At 39.0% G+C, this 21,151-nt stretch overlaps 4 protein-coding genes and 1 pseudogene across 6 annotated transcripts; all 5 read right to left on the minus strand.

Annotated features, from left to right (window-relative positions):
* Positions 1–63: 63 nt before the first annotated feature.
* ACS3 lies at positions 64–1,277 on the minus strand (annotated as a pseudogene). Its single transcript has 3 exons — positions 873–1,277; positions 641–772; positions 64–384 (listed from the first exon to the last, which is right to left on the minus strand).
* A 2,167-nt stretch (positions 1,278–3,444) lies between these two features.
* Positions 3,445–6,122, minus strand: AT5G28370 (Pentatricopeptide repeat (PPR) superfamily protein). The gene has a single exon (NM_122720.3). The coding sequence runs from the start codon at positions 5,894–5,896 to the stop codon at positions 3,713–3,715; it is 2,184 nt and encodes a 727-aa protein (NP_198189.1). The 5' UTR covers positions 5,897–6,122; the 3' UTR covers positions 3,445–3,712.
* Positions 6,123–9,876: 3,754 nt separating this feature from the next.
* Positions 9,877–12,345, minus strand: AT5G28380 (Tetratricopeptide repeat (TPR)-like superfamily protein; the record flags this gene model as incomplete). Of its 2 annotated transcripts, NM_122721.2 has the most annotated exons (4): positions 10,061–11,009; positions 11,694–11,783; positions 12,123–12,205; positions 12,295–12,345. In NM_122721.2, 4 exons carry the CDS (start codon positions 12,343–12,345, stop codon positions 10,061–10,063), a joined length of 1,173 nt encoding a protein of 390 aa, NP_198190.2. The 2 variants fall into 2 exon arrangements, with proteins under 2 accessions (NP_001331188.1, NP_198190.2); NM_001344069.1 differs by lacking the exons at positions 11,694–11,783; positions 12,123–12,205; positions 12,295–12,345 and adding an exon at positions 11,152–11,365 and having other exon boundaries at positions 9,877–11,041.
* Positions 12,346–13,361: 1,016 nt separating this feature from the next.
* Positions 13,362–14,335, minus strand: AT5G28390 (RNA-binding (RRM/RBD/RNP motifs) family protein; the record flags this gene model as incomplete). The annotated part of the gene is made up of 5 exons (NM_122722.2): positions 13,362–13,497; positions 13,584–13,669; positions 13,759–13,775; positions 13,875–14,082; positions 14,240–14,335. The coding sequence occupies 5 exons, from the start codon at positions 14,333–14,335 to the stop codon at positions 13,362–13,364; spliced, it is 543 nt and encodes a 180-aa protein (NP_198191.2).
* A 1,026-nt stretch (positions 14,336–15,361) lies between these two features.
* Positions 15,362–19,572, minus strand: AT5G28400 (embryo defective protein; the record flags this gene model as incomplete). The annotated part of the gene is made up of 9 exons (NM_122723.4): positions 15,362–15,499; positions 15,877–16,185; positions 16,425–16,959; positions 17,131–17,376; positions 17,429–17,625; positions 17,713–18,944; positions 19,035–19,138; positions 19,303–19,380; positions 19,490–19,572. The coding sequence occupies 9 exons, from the start codon at positions 19,570–19,572 to the stop codon at positions 15,362–15,364; spliced, it is 2,922 nt and encodes a 973-aa protein (NP_198192.4).
* Positions 19,573–21,151: the final 1,579 nt, after the last annotated feature.

Below are 21,151 nucleotides of genomic sequence, written 5' to 3' on the forward strand. Positions count from 1 at the left end.
AAAAGTGAAAACCCATTATCAAAAGAGTCTTTTGTTTTTTGACCTATGTAATTATGAAATCATTAGAACTTTTGCCCTTTTCGATTACTTTTATTTTAATATAGTATAATGTTTACTTATTCTATTTCATAACATCAAAATCCCTAAGTAATGTGTCTTTTTAATTATTAATGACCAAAATAATATTTATTTGAATACTAGTAAAGTGTGTATATATACGTACGCAGCATAATAAGGAGTAGGGACGAGAAAAGCGTCGCCGGGATCAGCAAGACAGAACATGATCGTCTCATTTGCTCCGGTGGCTCCTCCGCTCATCACCACCCTCTCCGCCTCAAACCTCACCCGCCCGCCTCTCGCTCTCTCCATAAACGTCGCAATCGCCTGTTTATTTTCCGTCCCCAAACAAAACATTATTTGAAAGCAAATTATAGTTCTAGAAATATACAAATCTCAAATTCCTAAGATTATAATATACTCAATTCATAATCTTACATAAATGTAAGGTGTATAATTACTACCAAACAAGAGTACGTGAATGAGCATAAAAATACTTGATACTGTAACATATATAAGTATATAATAATTTAATAGATACTGTATAATAATAATAAAACCTTATAAGAAATGAGATAAATACCTGTCTAAATTGTTTGAGACCGTGATAATCTTGAAAAACAGCAATGTCGGAGAAAGAGTCAATTCCCTCCGCCGTACAAATAGATGCATGTGGATTTTCCTTTATCCATTCTTTGATCAAATCTGAACAAAGCTGAAAGCAAATCACAATAAAATAAACTAAATTAAAAAACTTATTAGAAGAAGAAAAAGTATAACGAACTCATTAGGATGTAACTAATAAGAAGACGAACTTGATTTTCGGCGAGACCCATTTGAATAACTCCTTGTGGATTATGAGTTGGATGAAAAGGATTATTGTCGTAAGCTTTCCAGCCATGGAAGTACGGCGAAGCTTCTCCATGTTTGTCACTCAAAGCTAATTTGGATAGAAGTTGATTCTCACATGCACCCTGAGACATTTATCCGTTCCAGTAATTTGAACAATGTGTGTGATTTTTGTGAATTTGATGGATTAGTTTACTTGTGAGTTGTGATATGTAAATGAATGGGAGCATTCGAGGATTATTTATAGTGGGATATTGAGAGCGAGCATATGAAAGAAACTTGTTTCCGTTATGAGGAAACTTAACTGAAATTTTCTGTTTTCTATAAAACTAGTAGTATTAATTTTGCGTGAAGTCAAACCTACGGCCAAAGCCCAAAATGTTTTTAGTCTTTTTTTTTCTTCATCTATGCCAATTATAACATTTTTTTTTTACAAGGGAACTGTTATATGGCCAAAAAAAAGTCTTATTAATATTTATGAGTATCTATAATCAACAAATGAACAAACATTTAATTTCTGTAACTGAAAATTATAGTTTTGATATAAAAATAAATAAGAATTAATGATGATAAACAACTGTAGATTCTTTTAGACACACCTGTACCATGCAGATGGTACATTTGAAAATTTAAGAACTTTATATACTATGAAAAACATTGTAAGACAAAGTATACTTTGTGTTAAAAATACAGCCGCGACTTGGTATCACGGTAATAACTAAGTACTAATTACATTAAAAAGACTTTGTGTTTCATTAATTTTAGTTAAACAATTAGATCAAGCAAGAGGTTTTACAGACAAAAACAAATTAAAAGTCGAGAGTGTTTTAAAGATTCAACGGAGTAACAAATTAACAAGTTCAAGTCTTACGAACTCTATTATTAGACCCACGTTGATATAAGATTCGGGGGGAGATTGTTGATTCTGAAAATCACACAATAAATTTGTTTAAAGGGGGTAAACAAATTTACTTAACTCTCTCTCGCTATTTAGTGACCAAAGATTCAATGAAAAAAAGAACAAGGTTGCTTAGAGACAAAGTTAGGGTTTTGCCCAAGAACAATGAAGAAAACTAGGGTTTTTAGTATTAAATTTCGGATCCCCCAAATAGAGGACAAACCCCTCTATTTACACACTATTAAGACGGTTAAAAGATTTGTTAAACTTCTATTTCTTCGAGGATTGAATCTTCTAATTTCCTTTATCTCCAAAGACTTCCTATTTTCAAAGGAGAAAACTTCTTTTTCTTCGAATTAGGAAGTCGGCTAGACGGTCTCCCTACTTGGGGCTAAAGTCGGCAAATGACCTCCTTATTTTGGCCCATTAACAAGCTAAACCGGGATACCCCGGTTTGATTGAAATCTCAGTCTAATTCGTAGTTCCTCTGGTTTAAGCCGGTATTGTCGGAGGTGCTAATTCCGGCACCAACAATTAGTCCCCCCCAGTTCGGGAAAATCCAAATGCTAAACTCGATTTTTTCCGAATTAAAAGAAGTGAATATTCGGCTTATACGTTAGGAAGATGCGAATTAAAATTTGATCCCTTGAACCTCCAAGATACGTCAGTTTAGCTTGGCACGCGTCGACGATATAAAACAAGGCTAAGCTTGTGAGTTAGGTAGTCTGATGGACCTCATGAGTTGTTGAGGAGCTGTGGGATGCTCTCCTAGATGATCTGAATGCCTAGCAGAGAAATGACCTGACTGATGAGCCGAGCAGTGAGATAGGTTACCAAATGATCTTGCTAACAAGCTGCAAGGCAAGCTATCAGATGATCTGACGAGCGATCTAGGATATAGGTTGCTAGATGGTTTGTCTTGCGATCTGCGAGATAGCCGGGCAGATGAGCTAAAAAAAACATAAGTTGCGATGAGCTGCAAACATGCCATTATCATTTGGTTAGCAAGATACGTGAGCTTTTGAGCTCTTTTTTTCTTTAAGGTGCGAGGAACTCTCGGCTTATCCTGTTTTGAAGACTTAAAGCAAGACGAGGTCTTGGTTTTTGTGAAACATTTTCACATAATAGCAAGCGTCGAGCTCGGCTCAATTTATAAGTGTGACTGCGAGCGTTGAGCTCGGATTAACTGCAAGAATTATTTTTATCTTTTGAATGTAGCTCGATGCTAGGTGAACTAAGCTTTTTGAGTCGGGACTCAATTTAGAGCTTGACTTCAAAAATCAAAAAATGTAAAGCACGAATACTTATCTTGATGGGAGAAGAAATGGCGAGAGGCTGAGCTCAGAATTGCTGTTCCAAAGGTAGAGTTGCATTGTTCGTCTATGAAGAGTCGTTCTTATCAACTAGTGATTACCTTGCAGCAGAGACAGAAAGATAAGAGTCTGAAAGATAAGAGTGGTCGACATAAGTCAACCGACCTAAAGCCTTCCTAGCTCCCAGTTCGTCTGTAGCTTTCCTAGCCCGCAGTTCGTCTAGCTAGCAGCTCGAAGAACCATTCAATTCAAGACACGTGTCTGTCCAAGTCTCGGGGACCTCAAATACACGAGGCCCATAAGTAAATGGGCTTACTTAAGTTACTGCATTGAGAATTGTAGAAAGCTGGATTTTTTATTTTAACAAAATTTAGCAAATAACCATACATAAATAAATAGCGATTGTGTAATTATATAAAATGCATAATCAAGAAATTATTAAAAACATTATAGTAATGGTTACTGTATCTAAAAGAACATTATCCCAAGCTAAAGACATCGAAAGGTGAAGCTTTCTCGGTCGGCGAAGCAACAGAGTAGCCTTGCATAAACTTCCTCAGCTTAACTAACTCATCAGAACCTGAGAGACGCTCCATTAGAATCTCCATTGTGATCTGATTTGGTTCACAAGATGTTCGACCATCTCATCCATCAGTTTAAGTAATGTCTCTCCTTGGGTTTTCTCGTTAAGACACTTAAACAAGGCATTGTAAGTTTCAACATTAGGTCTCACCATCTTCATCTTCATTTCCTCTTTCAGAGAGAGCGCTTGCCCGAAATTCCCCAGCTTAGAAAATGCGTTTATGAGAATGTTGTATATTACAGTGTTCGGATTGACCTTTGAGTGCAAACCCATGTCCTTAAAGAGCTTCAATGCTTCGTCTAATTCGCCGACTGAGCAATAAGCGTCAATCACCGCTCCATATGTCGTGACAGTCGGGTCTAACCCGTCTTCTCTCATCTGCTCCATCATTCTCTCAACACTCTCGAAGTCCTTGTGTTTACCGAAAAACGAAATCAGAGTGTTGTAAGTGATGGAATCAGGTTTCTTCCCTTCTTTTTCCATATCGGTTAGCATCTCATAGACTTTCTCTGCATTATTCTTATCACAAAACAACCCAATAAGCATGTTGTAAGCCAATAAGTCAAGAGAAAACCCTCCTTCTTTCAGTTTCTCCACCACTCTAATGGCGTCATGATCCCGTCTAACTTGGCACAATCCAGAGATCAAAGCATAATAGATCTTTGCATCAGGAGAACAACCAGCTTCCAACATTTTTTCATACCAATACATAGCCTTCTCTACATTACTGACGCTGCAACAAGCATGAATCAATGTCATATAAGTAACCACATTCCCTTTCACGCCTTCCTTTTCCATATCCATAAAGAAAACAACCGCCATGTTCAATCCATGGTGCCTGCACATCCCACCAACGATTGTATTAACAGTTACCACATTAGGTTTAATCTCGTCCTCTTTCATCCGAGAAACGACTTCTTTAGCCGTCTCAAGCTTTCCAGCTCTGCAATACCCATCAATCAAGCAATTGTAAGTAACTGCATTGGGCACACATCTCTCTTCCAGTTTCATCCTTACCAATAACTCCTCTGCTTCTTTCAACCTCCCCACCTTGCAGAGCCCGTCAATGAGAGTATTAAAATGAATCGAATCAGCTTTAATCACATTTCCATCATCAGTTCTCTTTCCACGCATTTGTTCAAAAACTTCGAGAGCTTCATCTACCCTTCTTGATTTGCATAAAGTGTTAATAAGAATCCCTAAAGTCACAACATCAGGCCGGATTTTCACCTCATCCATCTTCAAGACTAAATCATTCATTCTACTAATGTCCATATTCCTTCCTAAGCAAGACAAAAGCGCATTGAAGGGAGGAGCTTCAAGTGGGGTTTTGTTCTTCATCAGGTCGCTCAAAATATCCCAAGCAGTATTGGCGCGAGCATTTTTGCATAGACTTGATATAAACCGAGTCAACCAAACAGAGTTTGGGGAGACACCATGAGAGCTAAATCTTGAAATCAAAGCAATTATCTTTTCTTCTGTCAAAAGCCTTTCCTTCCAAACCTCGTGTAACACAATATCCGCTGTGATTCTATTAGGAGGAAAAACAGATTCTTTCTGAAGCATTTCGTCGAGCACCTTGAAGGCATCATCCACAAGTCCATTTCTTAGCAAGACGTCTACCACAACATTACGAACCTGCGAGTTTTTCATATTCGAATCGAGTCTTTCGTATACAAGAACCGACTGATTCACCATACCCATACGCCCAAACCATCGGATCAGAAGCTTAGTGGCAACGATAGTAAGAGGAATGTTCTTCTCTTTGGCGATCTCGTAGAGACGGAGAAGTTTATCACGCGGGTCCGGTTCACTACCGGCGAATTCAATGACCGACTGAAGCGCCAAGGAGAGAGATTCTTCACGGCGTTTCAGAGACTGAGACTTCGCATCCAGGTACTCGAAGAACGAGATTGCTAGAGAATACGATCCTAGCCGCCGCGTGATTTGCGAGAATACTAAAGGAGAAGCAGAAGAAGAAGATACGACAAGCGCACTTAGCGACTCGCTCGACGCCCAATCATGTTGCGGGGTATTTTGAAGAGTTTTCACAAATTTGACTACTACAAATTCCTGGCTCTCCGATTTGATTTCCGGCCGTGGGTCAACATCATAAGAAAAACGCCGGAGGAATCGAGAATGGTTGAGCAGAATATAAGAGTTCTGGCGCCGGGAAATTGATAGCATGATACTCATTGTCTAAGGTTTTGAAAAAGACGGCCACCGGGAAAAGTGAGACGACGAACTCTGTTGGCGAATTCAACGTACAAGAAGTTGGGCCCATTTTAAATAATGGGCTTACACATTAGCCCAAATAAACCTTTACAATATTACACAATGGGGACAAAAATTTATTTTTTCTCATAAAACTGAACGTGAGCTTTTTATCATGCTGATTACATTATATTTATAACAAAATGAGGATGAATCTTTATTTTTCTCATATAATTATCCTTTACATTAAAACTCCAAGAGGGCTTTGTTGATCACTTCTCCTACTTTACCTTTGGAACAGCAATTCTGAGCTCAGCCTCTCGCCATTTCTTCTCCCATCAAGATTAAGTATTCGTGCTTTACATTTTTTGATTGTTGAAGTCAAGCTCTAAATTGAGTCCCGACTCAAAAAGCTTAGTTCACCTAGCATCGAGCTACATTCAAAAGATAAAAATAATTCTTGCAGTTAATCCGAGCTCAACGCTCGCAGTCACACTTATAAATTGAGCCGAGCTCAACGCTTGCTATTATGTGAAAATGTTTCACAAAAACCGAGACCTCGTCTTGCTTTAAGTCTTCAAAACAGGATAAGCCGAGAGTTCCTCGCACCTTAAAAAAAAAAAAAAAAGAGCTCAAAAGCTCACGTATCTTGCTAACCCAAATGATAATGGCATGTCTGCAGCTCATCGCAAATGTTTTTTTCAGCTCATCTGCCCGGCTATCTCGCAGATCGCAAGACAAACCATTTAGCTTGCCTTGCAGCTTGTTAGCAAGATCATTTGGTAACCTATCTCACTGCTCGGCTCATCAGTCAGGTCATTTCTCTGCTAGGCATTCAGATCATCCAGGAGAGCATCCCACAACTCAACAACTCATGAGGTCCATCAGACTACCTAACTCACAAGCTTAGCCTTGTTTTATATCATCGACGCGTGCCAAGCTAAACTGACATATCTTGGAGATTCAACGGATCAAATTTTAATTCGCATCTTCCTAAAGTATAAGCCGAATATTCACTTCTTTTAATTCGGAAAAACTCCCTCTTTAAATTATACATAGGCCTACTGGGCATAAGCCGAGAGACGTCTCGCGCCCAGTACACGCCGAATACTTTTATTTATAAAGCCGAGCTCAGTCTCGCACTTAACATCTAACCCGAACTTAGACAGAAAAAATCGGCTGTGACGTCAGGTGAAAACCAGTCCGCCCGAAAGCCGAGCTCAAAGCTTGCAGATGGCTTATAATTTAGTCGATTTAAAACCTAATTTCAAGTTTGGGAATCCGATATTGTTAATACGTAATCAACCGACGAAGGTTCACAAAAAAAAAAAAAAAAAAAACATGAACTTGTTCTTAAGGACAAAAACAATTTATTCAAATATAAGTCTGAAAGATAAGAGTGGTCGACATAAGTCAACCGACCTAAAGCCTTCCTAGCTCCCCGTTCGTCTGTAGCTTTCCTAGCCCGCAGTTCGTCTAGCTAGCAGCTCGTCTGCACTTCACCTAGCTAACAGCTCGTCTGCAGCCTTTCTAGCTCCCAGTTCGTCTGTAGCTTTCCTAGCTAGCAGCTCGTCTGCACTTCGCCTAGCTATCAGCTCGTCTGCAGCTTTCCTAGCTCCCTGTTCGTCTGTAGCTTTCCTAGCTCGCAGTTCGTCTGGTTAGCACCTAGTCTGTACTTTTCCTAGCTCACAGTTCGTCTGCAGTTTCTCTGGCTAGTAGTTCGCCCAGCTAACAGCTCGCCGACAGCCTTCCTAGCTTGCTATTGCCCGCCTAACAGCTCGTCAACAGCTTGGAGTTCTTCAACAAGTCGCCTAGCAGCTTTCCTAGCTCAACTTGTCAACAGCTAACATTTTGAGCTTTTTCTACAAGACAAGTCAACAATGTGGAGAGCTCCAAAGAAGTTTACAAAGACTCCAAAATTCCAGATCTCAACTTGAGCAGCATCGCATGTCTCCCTCCTTCGTTAAAAGTTCTGAAGCAGCACAAAGTAACCTTTGCTTTCGTCATCATGAATTCTGATCGCCAATGGAGCAACAAAACAACTCGGAAAATTACGATATTTTCTGGAATAATCAGCAACAGTCACACGAAGCCACAGAAAAAAGCGGATCACGATTTGAGGTTATGGTTTGAGAGTTATGATCGTTTTTCCAAGACAATTCAGACTGACACCACTTGCAAACGACCAACTTCGTGAGCAATTTTCCGACATTGTACGACGAACCAAGAGACGGGAAACATATCCACAGATTGCCCAGACAGACAGCTCTCCATATAGTCCAATATTGTTCCAATCGAAGCTATGTGCCGAAAGTTACATGCGCTTCTCTCCAGCAGATACAGCAAGACGAAACACTGATCAAAAGTTACAAAACCAGTCGACTTTGAAATCAATTTCCAGGAAGATTCCGACGAACTGCGTGGCGTGTAACCTATCCACGGAATGCCCCGAAAAGTAGCTTTCAAAAGAAGCCAATCTCGCCTCAATCAGAAATTTACACTGAAGGTTATGACTCTTTCTTTGCAACAGATGCAACCAGCGAAACGCAGATGCTCACTGCACGATCAACCAAATTAGAAAGCAAATTTCTAGCAATCCAAAAGAATTTTCATGGCGATCTGCATATCAATTCGAAGCCCCGAGGCTCAGCTTTCTAGAAAGACCAACCTACACCTTAACGTCGAATTCGACAAAGAGTTATCACAGTATTTCTCTCTGCTGCAAGGTAATCACTAGTTGATAAGAACGACTCTTCATAGACGAACAATGTAACTCTACCTTTGGAACAGCAATTCTGAGCTCAGCCTCTCGCCATTTCTTCTCCCATCAAGATTAAGTATTCGTGCTTTACATTTTTTGATTTTTGAAGTCAAGCTCTAAATTGAGTCCCGACTCAAAAAGCTTAGTTCACCTAGCATCGAGCTACATTCAAAAGATAAAAATAATTCTTGCAGTTAATCCGAGCTCAACGCTCGCAGTCACACTTATAAATTGAGCCGAGCTCGACGCTTGCTATTATGTGAAAATGTTTTACAAAAACCAAGACCTCGTCTTGCTTTAAGTCTTCAAAACAGGATAAGCCGAGAGTTCCTCGCACCTTAAAGAATAAAAGAGCTCAAAAGCTCACGTATCTTGCTAACCAAATGATAATGGCATGTTTGCAGCTCATCGCAACTTATGTTTTTTTTAGCTCATCGGCCCGGCTATCTCGCAGATCGCAAGACAAACCATCTAGCAACCTATATCCTAGATCGCTCGTCAGATCATCTGATAGCTTGCCTTGCAGCTTGTTAGCAAGATCATTTGGTAACCTATCTCACTGCTCGGCTCATCAGTCAGGTCATTTCTCTGCTAGGCATTCAGATCATCTAGGAGAGCATCCCACAGCTCCTCAACAACTCATGAGGTCCATCAGACTACCTAACTCACAAGCTTAGCCTTGTTTTATATCGTCGACGCGTGCCAAGCTAAACTGACGTATCTTGGAGGTTCAACGGATCAAATTTTAATTCGCATCTTCCTAAAGTATAAGCCGAATATTCACTTCTTTTAATTCGGAAAAACTCGAGTTTAGCATTTGGATTTTCCCGAACTGGGGGGGACTAATTGTTGCCGGAATTAGCACCTCCGACAATACCGGCTTAAACCAGAGGAACTACGAATTAGACTGAGATTTCAGTCAAACCGGGGTATCCCGGTTTAGCCTGTTAATGGGCCAAAATAAGGAGCTCATTTGCCGACTTTAGCCCGAAGTAGGGAGACCGTCTAGCCGACTTCCTAATTCGAAGAAAAAGAAGTTTTCTCCTTTGAAAATAGCAAGTCTTTGGAGATAAAGGAAATTAGAAGATTCAAGCCTCGAAGAAATAGAAGTTTAACAAATCTTTTAACCGTCTTAATAGTGTATAAATAGAGGGGTTTGTCCTCTATTTCAAGGATCCGAAATTTAATACTAAAAACCCTAGTTTTCTTCATTGTTCTTGGGCAAAACCCTAACTTTGTCTCCAAGCAACTTTGTTCTTCTTTTCATTGAATCTTTGGTCACTAAATAGCGAGAGAGAGTTAAGTAAATTTGTTTACCCCTTTTAAACAAATTTATTGTGTGATTTTCAGAATCAACAAGGATAAAAATAAAATAAAGAGTCTAGTTATGTGGCTTGATGAATAGAAAGCTTTCTGAGATTAGAAATCTTCATCTTGTTCAAGGTCTTGATAGCATCATCGACTCTCCCTACCTTAACATAACCATTGATCATTGCTCTGAATGTTGAAACATCAGGTCCTGCCAACAAGTCATCACCGTCAACGTCGGCAAACATGTCGGCAAAGAGTTTCTCTGCCTCCAACATGTTTCCTTGTTGGCAGAGACTCGCGATCATCCTGGTATAACACGTTCTTCTCACTCGCTCAAACGGGATAGTCTTTTCGCCGAAAAAACCCTCCTTGGACATTATTATGCCAACCGTCTCGGAATCACAGATTTCTATCATATCTAAGAACAATTCCCAGGCCTCTGTTTTCCTACCGTGCTCCACAAGGCATTTCAAAACTCCGTTTCCGGAAATGGTGTTGAGCAATTCAGCATGTTCGAGAGTTGCGAAAATCTCCATAGCCTCCTCGTCTTTGCCTTGCTTGAACCAGTAGTCCATAAACGAAACGTTGAAGATTGCAATCGCCTTGTGATAGTTTCGCCATGGAAGTTTACTATTCGGTCCTTTCAATTCCTCGAAGATTTGGCTAGCCCTTACGAATTTGCCTTTATCCAGAAACCCTCGAATCAGAATGTCGTATACGGCGAAATCACAGCGGCTCATGGATCTCACTACATCACAAGCTTCATCTAATCTTTTAGCACCGACCAAGGCTTTCGTCAGTATCCTGTACGTCTCGATCCCTGGAGCTAAACTCCCGTCGAGCAAAATGTGGCGGTAGAGCTCAAGAGCGTGGTCGACGCTGCCTTGGTCGCAGTGTGCTTTGATGATGAGATTGCAGGAGAGCATGTTTGGGAGAGTCTGAGACTCGTTGAAAAAGTAATCGAACAGAGAGATGGCTTCGTCGTACCCAACGAATGATTGCTTGGTTGGTCCCTTAATAAGTCTGTCGTATTATATCGCCTCCAGATCAATCTTCTGAAACATCAGCAGTAACAGAGATGAAATATTAGTACCTTTGCCAGGGAATACTTAAGAATGAACGACTCTCCAATGTCCAATAATAAACAAGACCCCTAGAAGCATACACTTTGTGTTTGATCTACTGTATATAAGCCATCATCTTGCTGCAGATTGAGAATCAAATACACCACTCTGTTCGGCTTGTGTTTGGATTTCGGACGCACACAATCTGTAATATCTTATTTGCATGGAAAATTCAGGGGTATATATTAGGGCCTGTTTATGAGAGAGTTAAGCATAATGTTAGTTTATAATTGAGTTTGGTAATATGTTATTTGATTATTAAGTTTCTATGTTATAGCAAAAGGTGGTTGTAAGAGTCGTAACTTTAGTTTGGGCAGTTTATCTTAGTTTCAACAGTCACAATGTTTAGTTTGGTCGGTTATGTACCTAAGACCTGTACATAAGTGTGTGTATCTAGTCGAGTAAAACAACAAGTTTCATTTTTAATAAAACAAAGTTTTGTTCTTGTCTTCTTTACAAGAAAAGAGACAAATGTCTCTGAGACAAATGTCTCTTACTCTGTTTTTGCTTTTCTCTCAATATTCCAACACATAACGGATGTACCCATTTTTATAGAGGTAAGCATTGTGTCTTTCACTCTTACACTAAACTTCCACTTTTTGGCTCTGCAGCCTGTATGCCTTTCCCATTCACTTGGTGACTGCTTCCTTGACCCACATGAACCACACTTGCACTTAACCACACTTGCACTCAATTCTGAAAACAATAGTCCCAAGATAAAAGTGTTGTTCTAATCTCTGGAACAACAAGAGAATGATAACAGAGGCCTAGGATAGAACGCAGAATTGTCGTTTTCAGATAAAAAAAAAAATATATGCCATTACAGACTACAGTAATCGCATCAGGCAGCTCAGTCCTGTCGTCTTTTCTGTAGACCTGTCCCAAAGAGGTTGTGAAGAGGATATTTTGCAAATTAAAGAATTAACAATAGAACAGTGCAAATAATAAAAGCAGGAGAACACATTTTTTCCAGAAGACTAAAGTGAGAGAACATAAGATGTTAACAACATACTTGAACACTGAATTCTGTTCTTCTAATATTGTTGGCGCAAGCTCATGTTGGATTTTACAATCAGGGCAATAGTAATTGTTGTGCTGATAACCAAATTAGAACAGTCATTCGACAATAGTCTTTCATACTTACAAAATCAAAACATAAGATGCACGGCGATGTATAACTGCACCTTAAAGCGCTCATTCGTAATGTTGTCGCATTCAGCATGAACCCGTCCCATACGTTACACCCATCACAACATACCTACTACATCAAATCAAGCCAGCTACATGGATGCAATAGTTTATTACTCAGGTCAGTAATTCACCAAACATGGTCAAAGAGATTCTCACCCAATCTCTATCATCTGGAGGGTGCCATATTCTCTTGCAGATGCCACAATACTGATTGGATTTCCGCAACTGTTACAAAAATTTGGATTCAATTCCTTTTGATCAAAGAAAACTGAAGAGTGAGGAAATTTTGATAAGAACCTTTGAACAGTATTTGCATAAAAGCTCTTCCGGCTGTGAGTCTTTAGTCCTTTTTAGAGATTTTAATGGCATTACTGAGCCACAAGCGTCGCGTGTCCTTATGTCCTCATGACATGAACCCTACACAGTAAGTAAATAAGCAAATCGTTTAGGGGGTGTATTCCCAATAACTGTACGTCCATGCCTATGCAGTATGTATAAATGCCTTCATGACGTAGAACAGAAAGTATATCACCAGACGCAGATGCTACAGGATGCTTACAGAACTGATTATGAATTATACAGGATGCTTATAGAACTGTTCAGAATTGATTTACTTTTGTCTTCCCAAATCAATTAGAAGAGCAAACTTGAACATCTAACCCAAAAAAAAAAAAAAAAAAGGAATATGCGTCAAGGAAACGTGCCTGAAATCTAGAAGCAGGTCCATAGTCCTGGTCGGATTCCGTCGCAGAGGAATCTGGGGAGCTGATTTCAGCATCTACACAATTACCGTCGACCCCATTTTCTGCTAAAACTGCTTCCTCTAGTGCCTTCTTAAATTCACTTGGCTTGAAATTGAACAAGTTTCTCTGATCCTGAAATCTGAAGAGATGAAAGGCTACTAAGGAACCAGAAACAAAGAGACATGTGTGAAAAAATTGGATTCAATTTAAAACAAATGACACAAAAACGAAAACACAATGGTTAAAATTGACTTTTTATTTTCCGTGACTTGGTTGGGGTGTTTTTCCAAATAAAGAAGACATAATTTATGAAATTACTAATAAGGATTGTAACGGCTTCGTCCTCTACCATTGTCGCTACTTTGTTTGCTACTGCTCGAACCGCTGCCTCCCCTATACGGTGGAGAAGGCCTCGGTGGTGGTTGTGGCATCGCTGCTAGTCCAGGCTGTTGCCTATTACATTTCAACACATCAGATCAGTAAACGTGTCTTACAGCAAACACATGAGATCAGTATATGGAGTATAGATAAGAACTTACAAGACGTATCGGATCCTTCCATCAGGTAACATGATTGGCATCATCGACATTCCACCAGCTGCGTGACCTCCCGCATGCATTAATGGCTACATAATTCCCACAAAATTATACTCAATTTTTTTTAACGTTTTTCTCAAGAGATAATGATTTGATTGATAAGTAGTAGAAATCTCACTTGTGAATAGGCAGAAGCTCCAAATCCACCAAGAGCACCAAGGGACTAAGAGCCATGCCATAACTAAGAAGAGGAGGATAGTTTGGTTGCAATTGTGATTTCGGAATGGAACATACCATCAATCTCATATCTTTCAGTGTTTTTCAAAGCTCGCATTACGCTTGTCCTCTCTGCGTAGTGCACAAATCCGTATCTACTGTCTTCCTTTCCTGGTTTTGCTGGTGGGATCACCACTTTCAGTATTTTCCCGTGATGTTCAAATAATGCCTTTAGACGTTCTTGTGTTATATCTCTAGGTAAATTCTTGATGTACAATGCCTTGACCTGCAATCATTCCACACAGCTTTTCATTGTTTAGAAAGAAGAATATTTGCAGAACACGTCTCTATGATAATAATTTCTTGGTAGTGACATTTTGTTGGTAAGGTTACTGTTGCTGCTACTATAATTTATTTGTAAGATAGATTCTAAAGAAGTAAACCTGAGAGGCAGAAGAGTCTCCTTCTCCTCCACTCCTTGATTCAGCCCAGCTTACAGTTGGGGCATTATCATCAAGCTTGAAACTCGGATTTGACATTTTTGTTTTGAGTATTCAGCACATACATGGTTGTAATACTCGATGAAAGCAAATCCACGATTCCGGCCCATATTTTGTGGTTCCTGTGATTTTAACAAAACCAAATAGAAAAACTGATCAAGAAATGTATTAATTTCTACAGAAAATTCACTTCTGTAAGTTACAATTATACGTGAAGTTGAGATGAAAGTTACAGAACTAACTAGATATACACTATAGGCTGAAACTTATCCAAGTTGCAGGAGACAAACCTTTAGGAGTTCGACAATTTGAACGACTGGACCAATTCTATTTGCTGCTTTCTTAATGTCTGACTCCATCCAATTTCTAGGGACATTACCAAGAAAGAGACGATGCTTTGCTTAGGTAGTCGAACATTTTATCCTTTTACCCTATTGAATAACAATAAGTAAACAAACAAATAAGAGCCAGAAATATTCGGAAACACCAATCCATCAAAATTCTAGGTAACTATTAAGAATCAGGTCAAAGAACTTACTCTGAATACAGTGTTATTTAGATTATCAATTGCTTCAGCAGCTAAGTCCTTACATCTGAATGTTACAAATGGATAACCCTTTCCATCACCAGGTTCCTTTTCCCTCATTATCTAACCTGTTGACATCACACAACCTGAGCCACAAGCGTCGCATGTCCTTATGTCCTCATGACATGAACCCTACACAGTAATTAAATAAGCAAATCGTTTAGGGTGTGTATTCCCAATAACTGTAAAAGAGTCAGATACAGACTGTACGTCCACGCCTATGTAGTATGTATAAATGCCTTCATGACTTAGAACAGAAAATATATCACCAGACGTAGATGCTACAGGATGCTTACAGAACTGATTATGAATTATACAGGATGCTTATAGAACTGTCAATTTATTTACTTTTTGTCTTCCCAAACCAATTAGAAGAGCAAACTTGAACATCTAACCAAAAAAAAAACGAAAAGGAATATGTGTCAACTGTCAAGAAAACGTGCCTGAAATCTAGAAGCAGGTCCATAGTCCTGGTCGGATTAAGGCGCAGAGGAATCTGGGCAGCTGATTTCAGCATCTCTACAATTATTCTCGACCCCATTTTCTGCTAAAACTGCTTCCTCAAGTGCATTCTTAAATTTGGCTTGTAATTGTACAAGTTTGTCTAATCCTGAAATCTGAAGTTATGAAAGGCTAAGGAACAGACACAAACAGACAAATATGAAAGAATCCAGTAAATATGAGCGTCTCATGTACTTACTTGCCCATAAATTCCGTAAATGGATACATCAATCCTTGTCTGACCCATGCATGGTCCTGTAAATGACCATAAGTTTCAGAAAAAGATCGTATAGAAATATGATGCCTTGGTCCCTTAATAAGCCTGTGGGATATAACCTCCAGATCAATCTTCCGAAACATCAGCAGTAACAGATATGAAGTAGTAGCTGATCCGGAAACATCATCAGCAGTAAGTCAGTAACAGATCAATCTTTCCGGTCATACGAAACCAATGGATTTTCCAAACCCTCCTTCTGCAAAACTTCCATCGTACCTGATCTTCCAAAACCTTCTGCAGCCTAGAACTCACTAATTCCAAATCATCAAGACCTGATCTTCTACTCAAGACCTCGTCTTCATCAACCTCTACTTTCGCCACATTTCCAACAGAATCCAGATAGACAGTGAAAATGGGATTTGAACAAATACCACAATACTCTGCTTCAGAAGATTGGATGATTCCGTGTGTAGGAACTAGTGGTACCAAATTACTCACCTTTTCTTTGTCGGATGCTGCGATTTCATGCTCCGGAAAACCAGAATCTACCATAGCCCCATACACTTTAAACAGCACTGATAACATCTGAGATAAAACAATATTCAAGTTACTAGTTTACATAACAAACCAATTTTTACCCACAAAGAAGAGTTATATTATCCACAAGAAACATCTCTTACCAATAAGCTCTTTTCGGTTAAAAACAAACAGTCAGCATCTCTTGCATAAGTGCCTGCTCGAACTGAGCTTTTTAGTAATAAAATGTCCAACCACCATAGATAATCGTCTTCCTTATCTTCTCCATACTCGCGGTATTAGCTGACAACAGCTTGCGGACCAAACAACTCCATCTCTCTCTTGAGTTTGTTGAGTTTCTTTTCCATGAACTTCTTGTTCCTCTCTGGCAGCTTTTCCATTATATCAGCTGCGTCTTTGATTTCGTCTTCTGTAATCCATCGGTCTAAGTCTTTTCCCATGTCTCTCATAACAGCTTTCACTTCTGGATCAGTCTCTGCATTGTACAACTCAAGGAACCCACGTGACCACTTCTTCGTGTGCTGCCAGTACTCCTTTCCTGATTTTTTACCAGGTCTAACAGATCCATCACTTCCTTCTACAACAATCTTTGGCTGGCTTGAGGTAATTTCTGATGAAGGGGTGAGAGTGTTCTCAGAGGAAGCAGACTCTGATAATTCCTGATGAGAGCTCTGTTCTTCATATTTCACAGGAGATACAGATGCAGCTTTTCCAGAAAACAGTGCTTCACGCTGTTCATGATAGTTATTGAGAAACTCGGGGTTCTTATCAAGCGAAGGCCCTTTCCATCTCGGTATGATCTTTTCTAGTGGATCATACACACTGACGCCATCTGAATAATAAGAGGAAGGGAGATAGTTGAGATATATTTTGACAAGCTGATTAATGCATCATTTGTGTACGTAAGATATTGAGCAAACTTAGTCTCAATCAAAGTTGTAGAGAAGATTACCTACTCTGTAGTCCAGGTTTTCAACGTTTGAATGAATTCACTGATGCAGATGAGACAGTTTCTCATTTTCTTTCTCAACTTTCTTCTCCAAGCTTTGCAAAAATATAGCTTTATCTTCAGCATCAATCAGGTGAGATGGATCCCTACCAGCCAGCTCATTATCTCGAACACAGAAGACAATGTCTCTTAGCTTTTCGTCCTTCATCCACTCAAGCTCATCATTATATTCACTGCGGTAAAGTTCTGCAATATCAGCAATCGTACCAGGCTCCTGAGTTTCTCTCTCTCTCTTGCAGCCATATAATTATCCCTAAATCCTGCTCTCAGTTTTTCAACAACAGGCTCAAATTCATGGTAGTTTTCTCTATCCAATTCTCCTTTCCTGATGGTTCTTCCTTCTCTATATGTTCAGTACCACCAGAAGAGCTTTTGGCTGATTTGAGCTCTTCTCTTTTATTTGAACTCGATCCCTTAACTGCATTCCCAGTTTCTGAGAGTTTTTGGTAGTCATTCTTTTGGGGTTGAGAATCAACATCCTTCCCCAACGGTTCAGAAGAAGTAGACTCAAGTGCAGATTTCAAGGTTCAATTGACAGCTGCACCAAGGATTTTATTTTTGTCAACCAATTTGTGTTTTCTAGCTACACCACGCTCTTCGTCGCTCTGTTTTGGGAAGATTTCATCACTGTCTTGGGCCATCTGAGAAAGTTCCTGAGTAAGCTCTTTCTCACCACTTCTTCTTGAAAGGAACTCTTTAGCCTCTTTTACAGACCGTATGACCCGTGACTTTCGACCAGTGCTATTCTTCATCATACTTAACTGATCCTTAGTGACATCAGAAGCTTGGATGACTCCGTCTGTAGGAACTAGTGGTACCACATTACTCACCTTTTTTTTGTCAGATGCTGCCATTTCATGATTCGGAAAACCAGAATCTACCATAGCCCCATTCAACATCGGAACAGCAAAAGCAGAAAGTTCAGTGTTCTCACTGTCAGTCGAAGTTCCCAAGCGTTCATCTTTATCATCATCACCTACACTGTGTGTCAAACCGTCATGTGGAAGACTCTTCTGTGACTGAATGCTTATATCTTCATCACTGTCGCCTGTTTCTTTGTTCACATCGCGCTTCTCCTTTTCATTAAGTTCTATGCCAGCTTCTATCTCCCGTGCTCGCCTAGCCATTACTTTGATTTCATGGATCTTATCATCAAAGTCCAGCTCAACATGAGAAGAATTCACGAGTTCCAGTTTCTTCTCTGAACCCTTAACTTTAGATATGCTACTCATAAGTTCATTCCGATCAAACTTAGGCTTCTCAAATGACATCAATGGCTTTTCCAAGCCCTCCTTGTGCAAAACTTCCACGGTACCTTTCTCCGACATATCCCTTTCCTCCCAAGCTTTCATCTTTCTCCTCATCATCTCCTTCTCCAACTCTGTACACTCAACCTCATTACTCTTCCTATACACAAGCACCGTCTTCAGCAACCAGAGTCCAATGTAACCAAACAAAAGAGCTCTTCCAATCGCCGGCAACTTTGGAATTAAGTCAAGACGAAGAATTGCGTTTTGGATTGAGCTAACGAAACGAAACTCTTCCTCTGAAGAAGAAGAAGAAGAAGAAGAAACGAACTTGAGAAGAGAAGTATCCTTATGGGTCACATATTCCCCATTCTCCATTTGTTCAGCTAATTTCTTCGCATATACAAGCTTAGAACTCACTGATTCCAAATCATCAAGACCTGATCTTCTTCTACTCAAGACCTCGTCTTCATCAACCTCTACTTTCGCCACGTTTCCAACAGAATCCAGATAGACAGTGAAAATGGGATTCGAGCAAATACCACAATACCCTGTTCTTCATATTTCACAGGAGGTACAGATGCAGCTTTTCCAGAAAACAATGCTTCACGCTGTTCATGATAGTTGAGATATATTTTGACAAGCTGAGAAAACACTGATGACAAGTTCCCAAGCGTTCATTTTTATCAAATACTTCACTGTGTCGCGATGTGCAAAACTTCCACTGTAACTGATCTTACAAATCCTTGTGCTGCCTAGAACTTACTAATTCCAAATCCCCAAGACCTGATCTTCTTCTTCTACTCAAGATCTCGTCTTCATTAACCTCTACTTTCTCCACGTGTCCAACAGAATCCAGTGAAAATGGGATTCGAACCAATACCTTAAAACTCTGCTTCCTTGTTATACCGAGCAACCCAATCTTCGAGCTCATTCAGCAAATTCGAATCGTCAGCAACCCTATCTTTCAATCCCTCGGAATCATCACTGTGATCGAAATTATGGCTTTCGTTTAGAGGTTTCGTACCTTGCACAAAACATTTTGGAGTCACCGAAGATCTTTTTGGAGATGGGCAAGTTGAATCGATGTTGGTACCTCTTGTTAGTGAATCGAATTGGGACGAGAAAGCTGAATCTGATTTCCACTTTAAGTAGTCTCTTGGCCTTCGTCTCCGCCATTTTGGTGACTCTGATTGGTCAGATCGAAGAAAAAGAATCGGTCAGATCGGAGGGAGACAGAGCGAGCCTGAGACTGTACGGATCCGATCAAATGGAAGAGAAAATTAATGGAGAAAAAAACAGAATAAAACGAGTCTATCGAGAGACAAGGAAGGAACAGAGGTTCGAGAGACAGATGCAACAGAATAGGGGACAGACAGGCGTTGATAACCAAGACCTCAAAAGCAACATGTATTTTTGACTTCAAAGAAAATCATGAATACCATTTTTACCATATTACTCATATATACTTCAAAGTCTTTTTGCCACTTTATTTTTTTTCCTAAAAGTATTCTCTTTTGTTTTAAAAGTTCACACATGGCACATCCCATTTGTTTTTTTTGTTTTGTCAATTTGAAATAATAATTTCATTTCATCTGAACTACAACTTCAGTAAGACTCTTTATTTTTAAAAAGTAACTATTTTTTATTTCTTTCTTTTATGTGTTTTTTTAGATTTCTTGTTTCAGTTTTCCCCAAACATTTAAAAAAAAAAAAAAAAAAAATTGTTTCCTAGTATCTGTCTAAGTCGTATAATACTATTCCATTTATATAATTAAGTTACATGTAAAACTTTATGTGAAGTACTAACTATAGGGACTTGTGGGGGGTAAAAAATGAAGAGGTGGTGGTGAAAGTATACACTTTTAAAATACTTGGTTGCAGATTATATAGTGAATCAACTAACGCTTTAGGAATGATTGTTATCCAATGTCACCACCTTTTCTAATGCTCGGAGACTCTCAGATAAAATATTCTGCCAATAAAAATGGTCAAACCCAAAAAAAAAAAAAAAAAAAAAAGGCTCAGAGAGGATATTAATCCCAACAGTGCAATGATGAGATTCCTTTTTCTCCTATTATCTCTTTCTTTTTGTTTAACATTTATAAATATCTTAGTAGTATTTACAAACTTACAACCACACAAAAAAACAAATTGTTTTATGGTTAATTCGGTTGAACAAATAATAAAAACGAAAATTAAAATTCGAGTTATGCTGATGTGTCGATTGAATGGGCTCCAGTCTCTAGGGATTGGGAACGAAGGGAGGAGACTGCGAATTTTGTGGCGTACAAGAGCGCCAAGTCGAAACCTTCCTTTTGCTCAAATCCCACGTGGCGATCAATTAAATAACTTTCTCTTTTCTACTTCTTTTTGTCACAAATAATGATGATTTTCAATTCATGTAGTCATTGTTTTCAAGTCATAAACTTTTAGGATGCTAATAGTTGTGTTCCTAGAGTTCTAATTTGAAAGGTCAAAAAGATTTTCCATTTAAGATGAAAATTTATAAACAATTATTCATTTTTTCAACTCCATTTTACATTACTTGAAAACAAAGAAGATAAATTTCTCAAAACTTCCATCCAGATCAGATGAATAATTTATTTTTCATTTCCATTTATTTTTACTAATTTTTTTAATCCTATTCACTTATAGTAACAACCATTTGCACTCCTAGATACTACAGTATTCATTAAAACGGAGTTTTGGCAATTATTGTATCTATAAAATTATATGTTAGTTATATTTCACACAG

This window comes from Arabidopsis thaliana, chromosome 5 (assembly GCF_000001735.4).
Source record: "Arabidopsis thaliana chromosome 5, partial sequence".
Lineage (NCBI taxonomy): Eukaryota > Viridiplantae > Streptophyta > Magnoliopsida > Brassicales > Brassicaceae > Arabidopsis > Arabidopsis thaliana.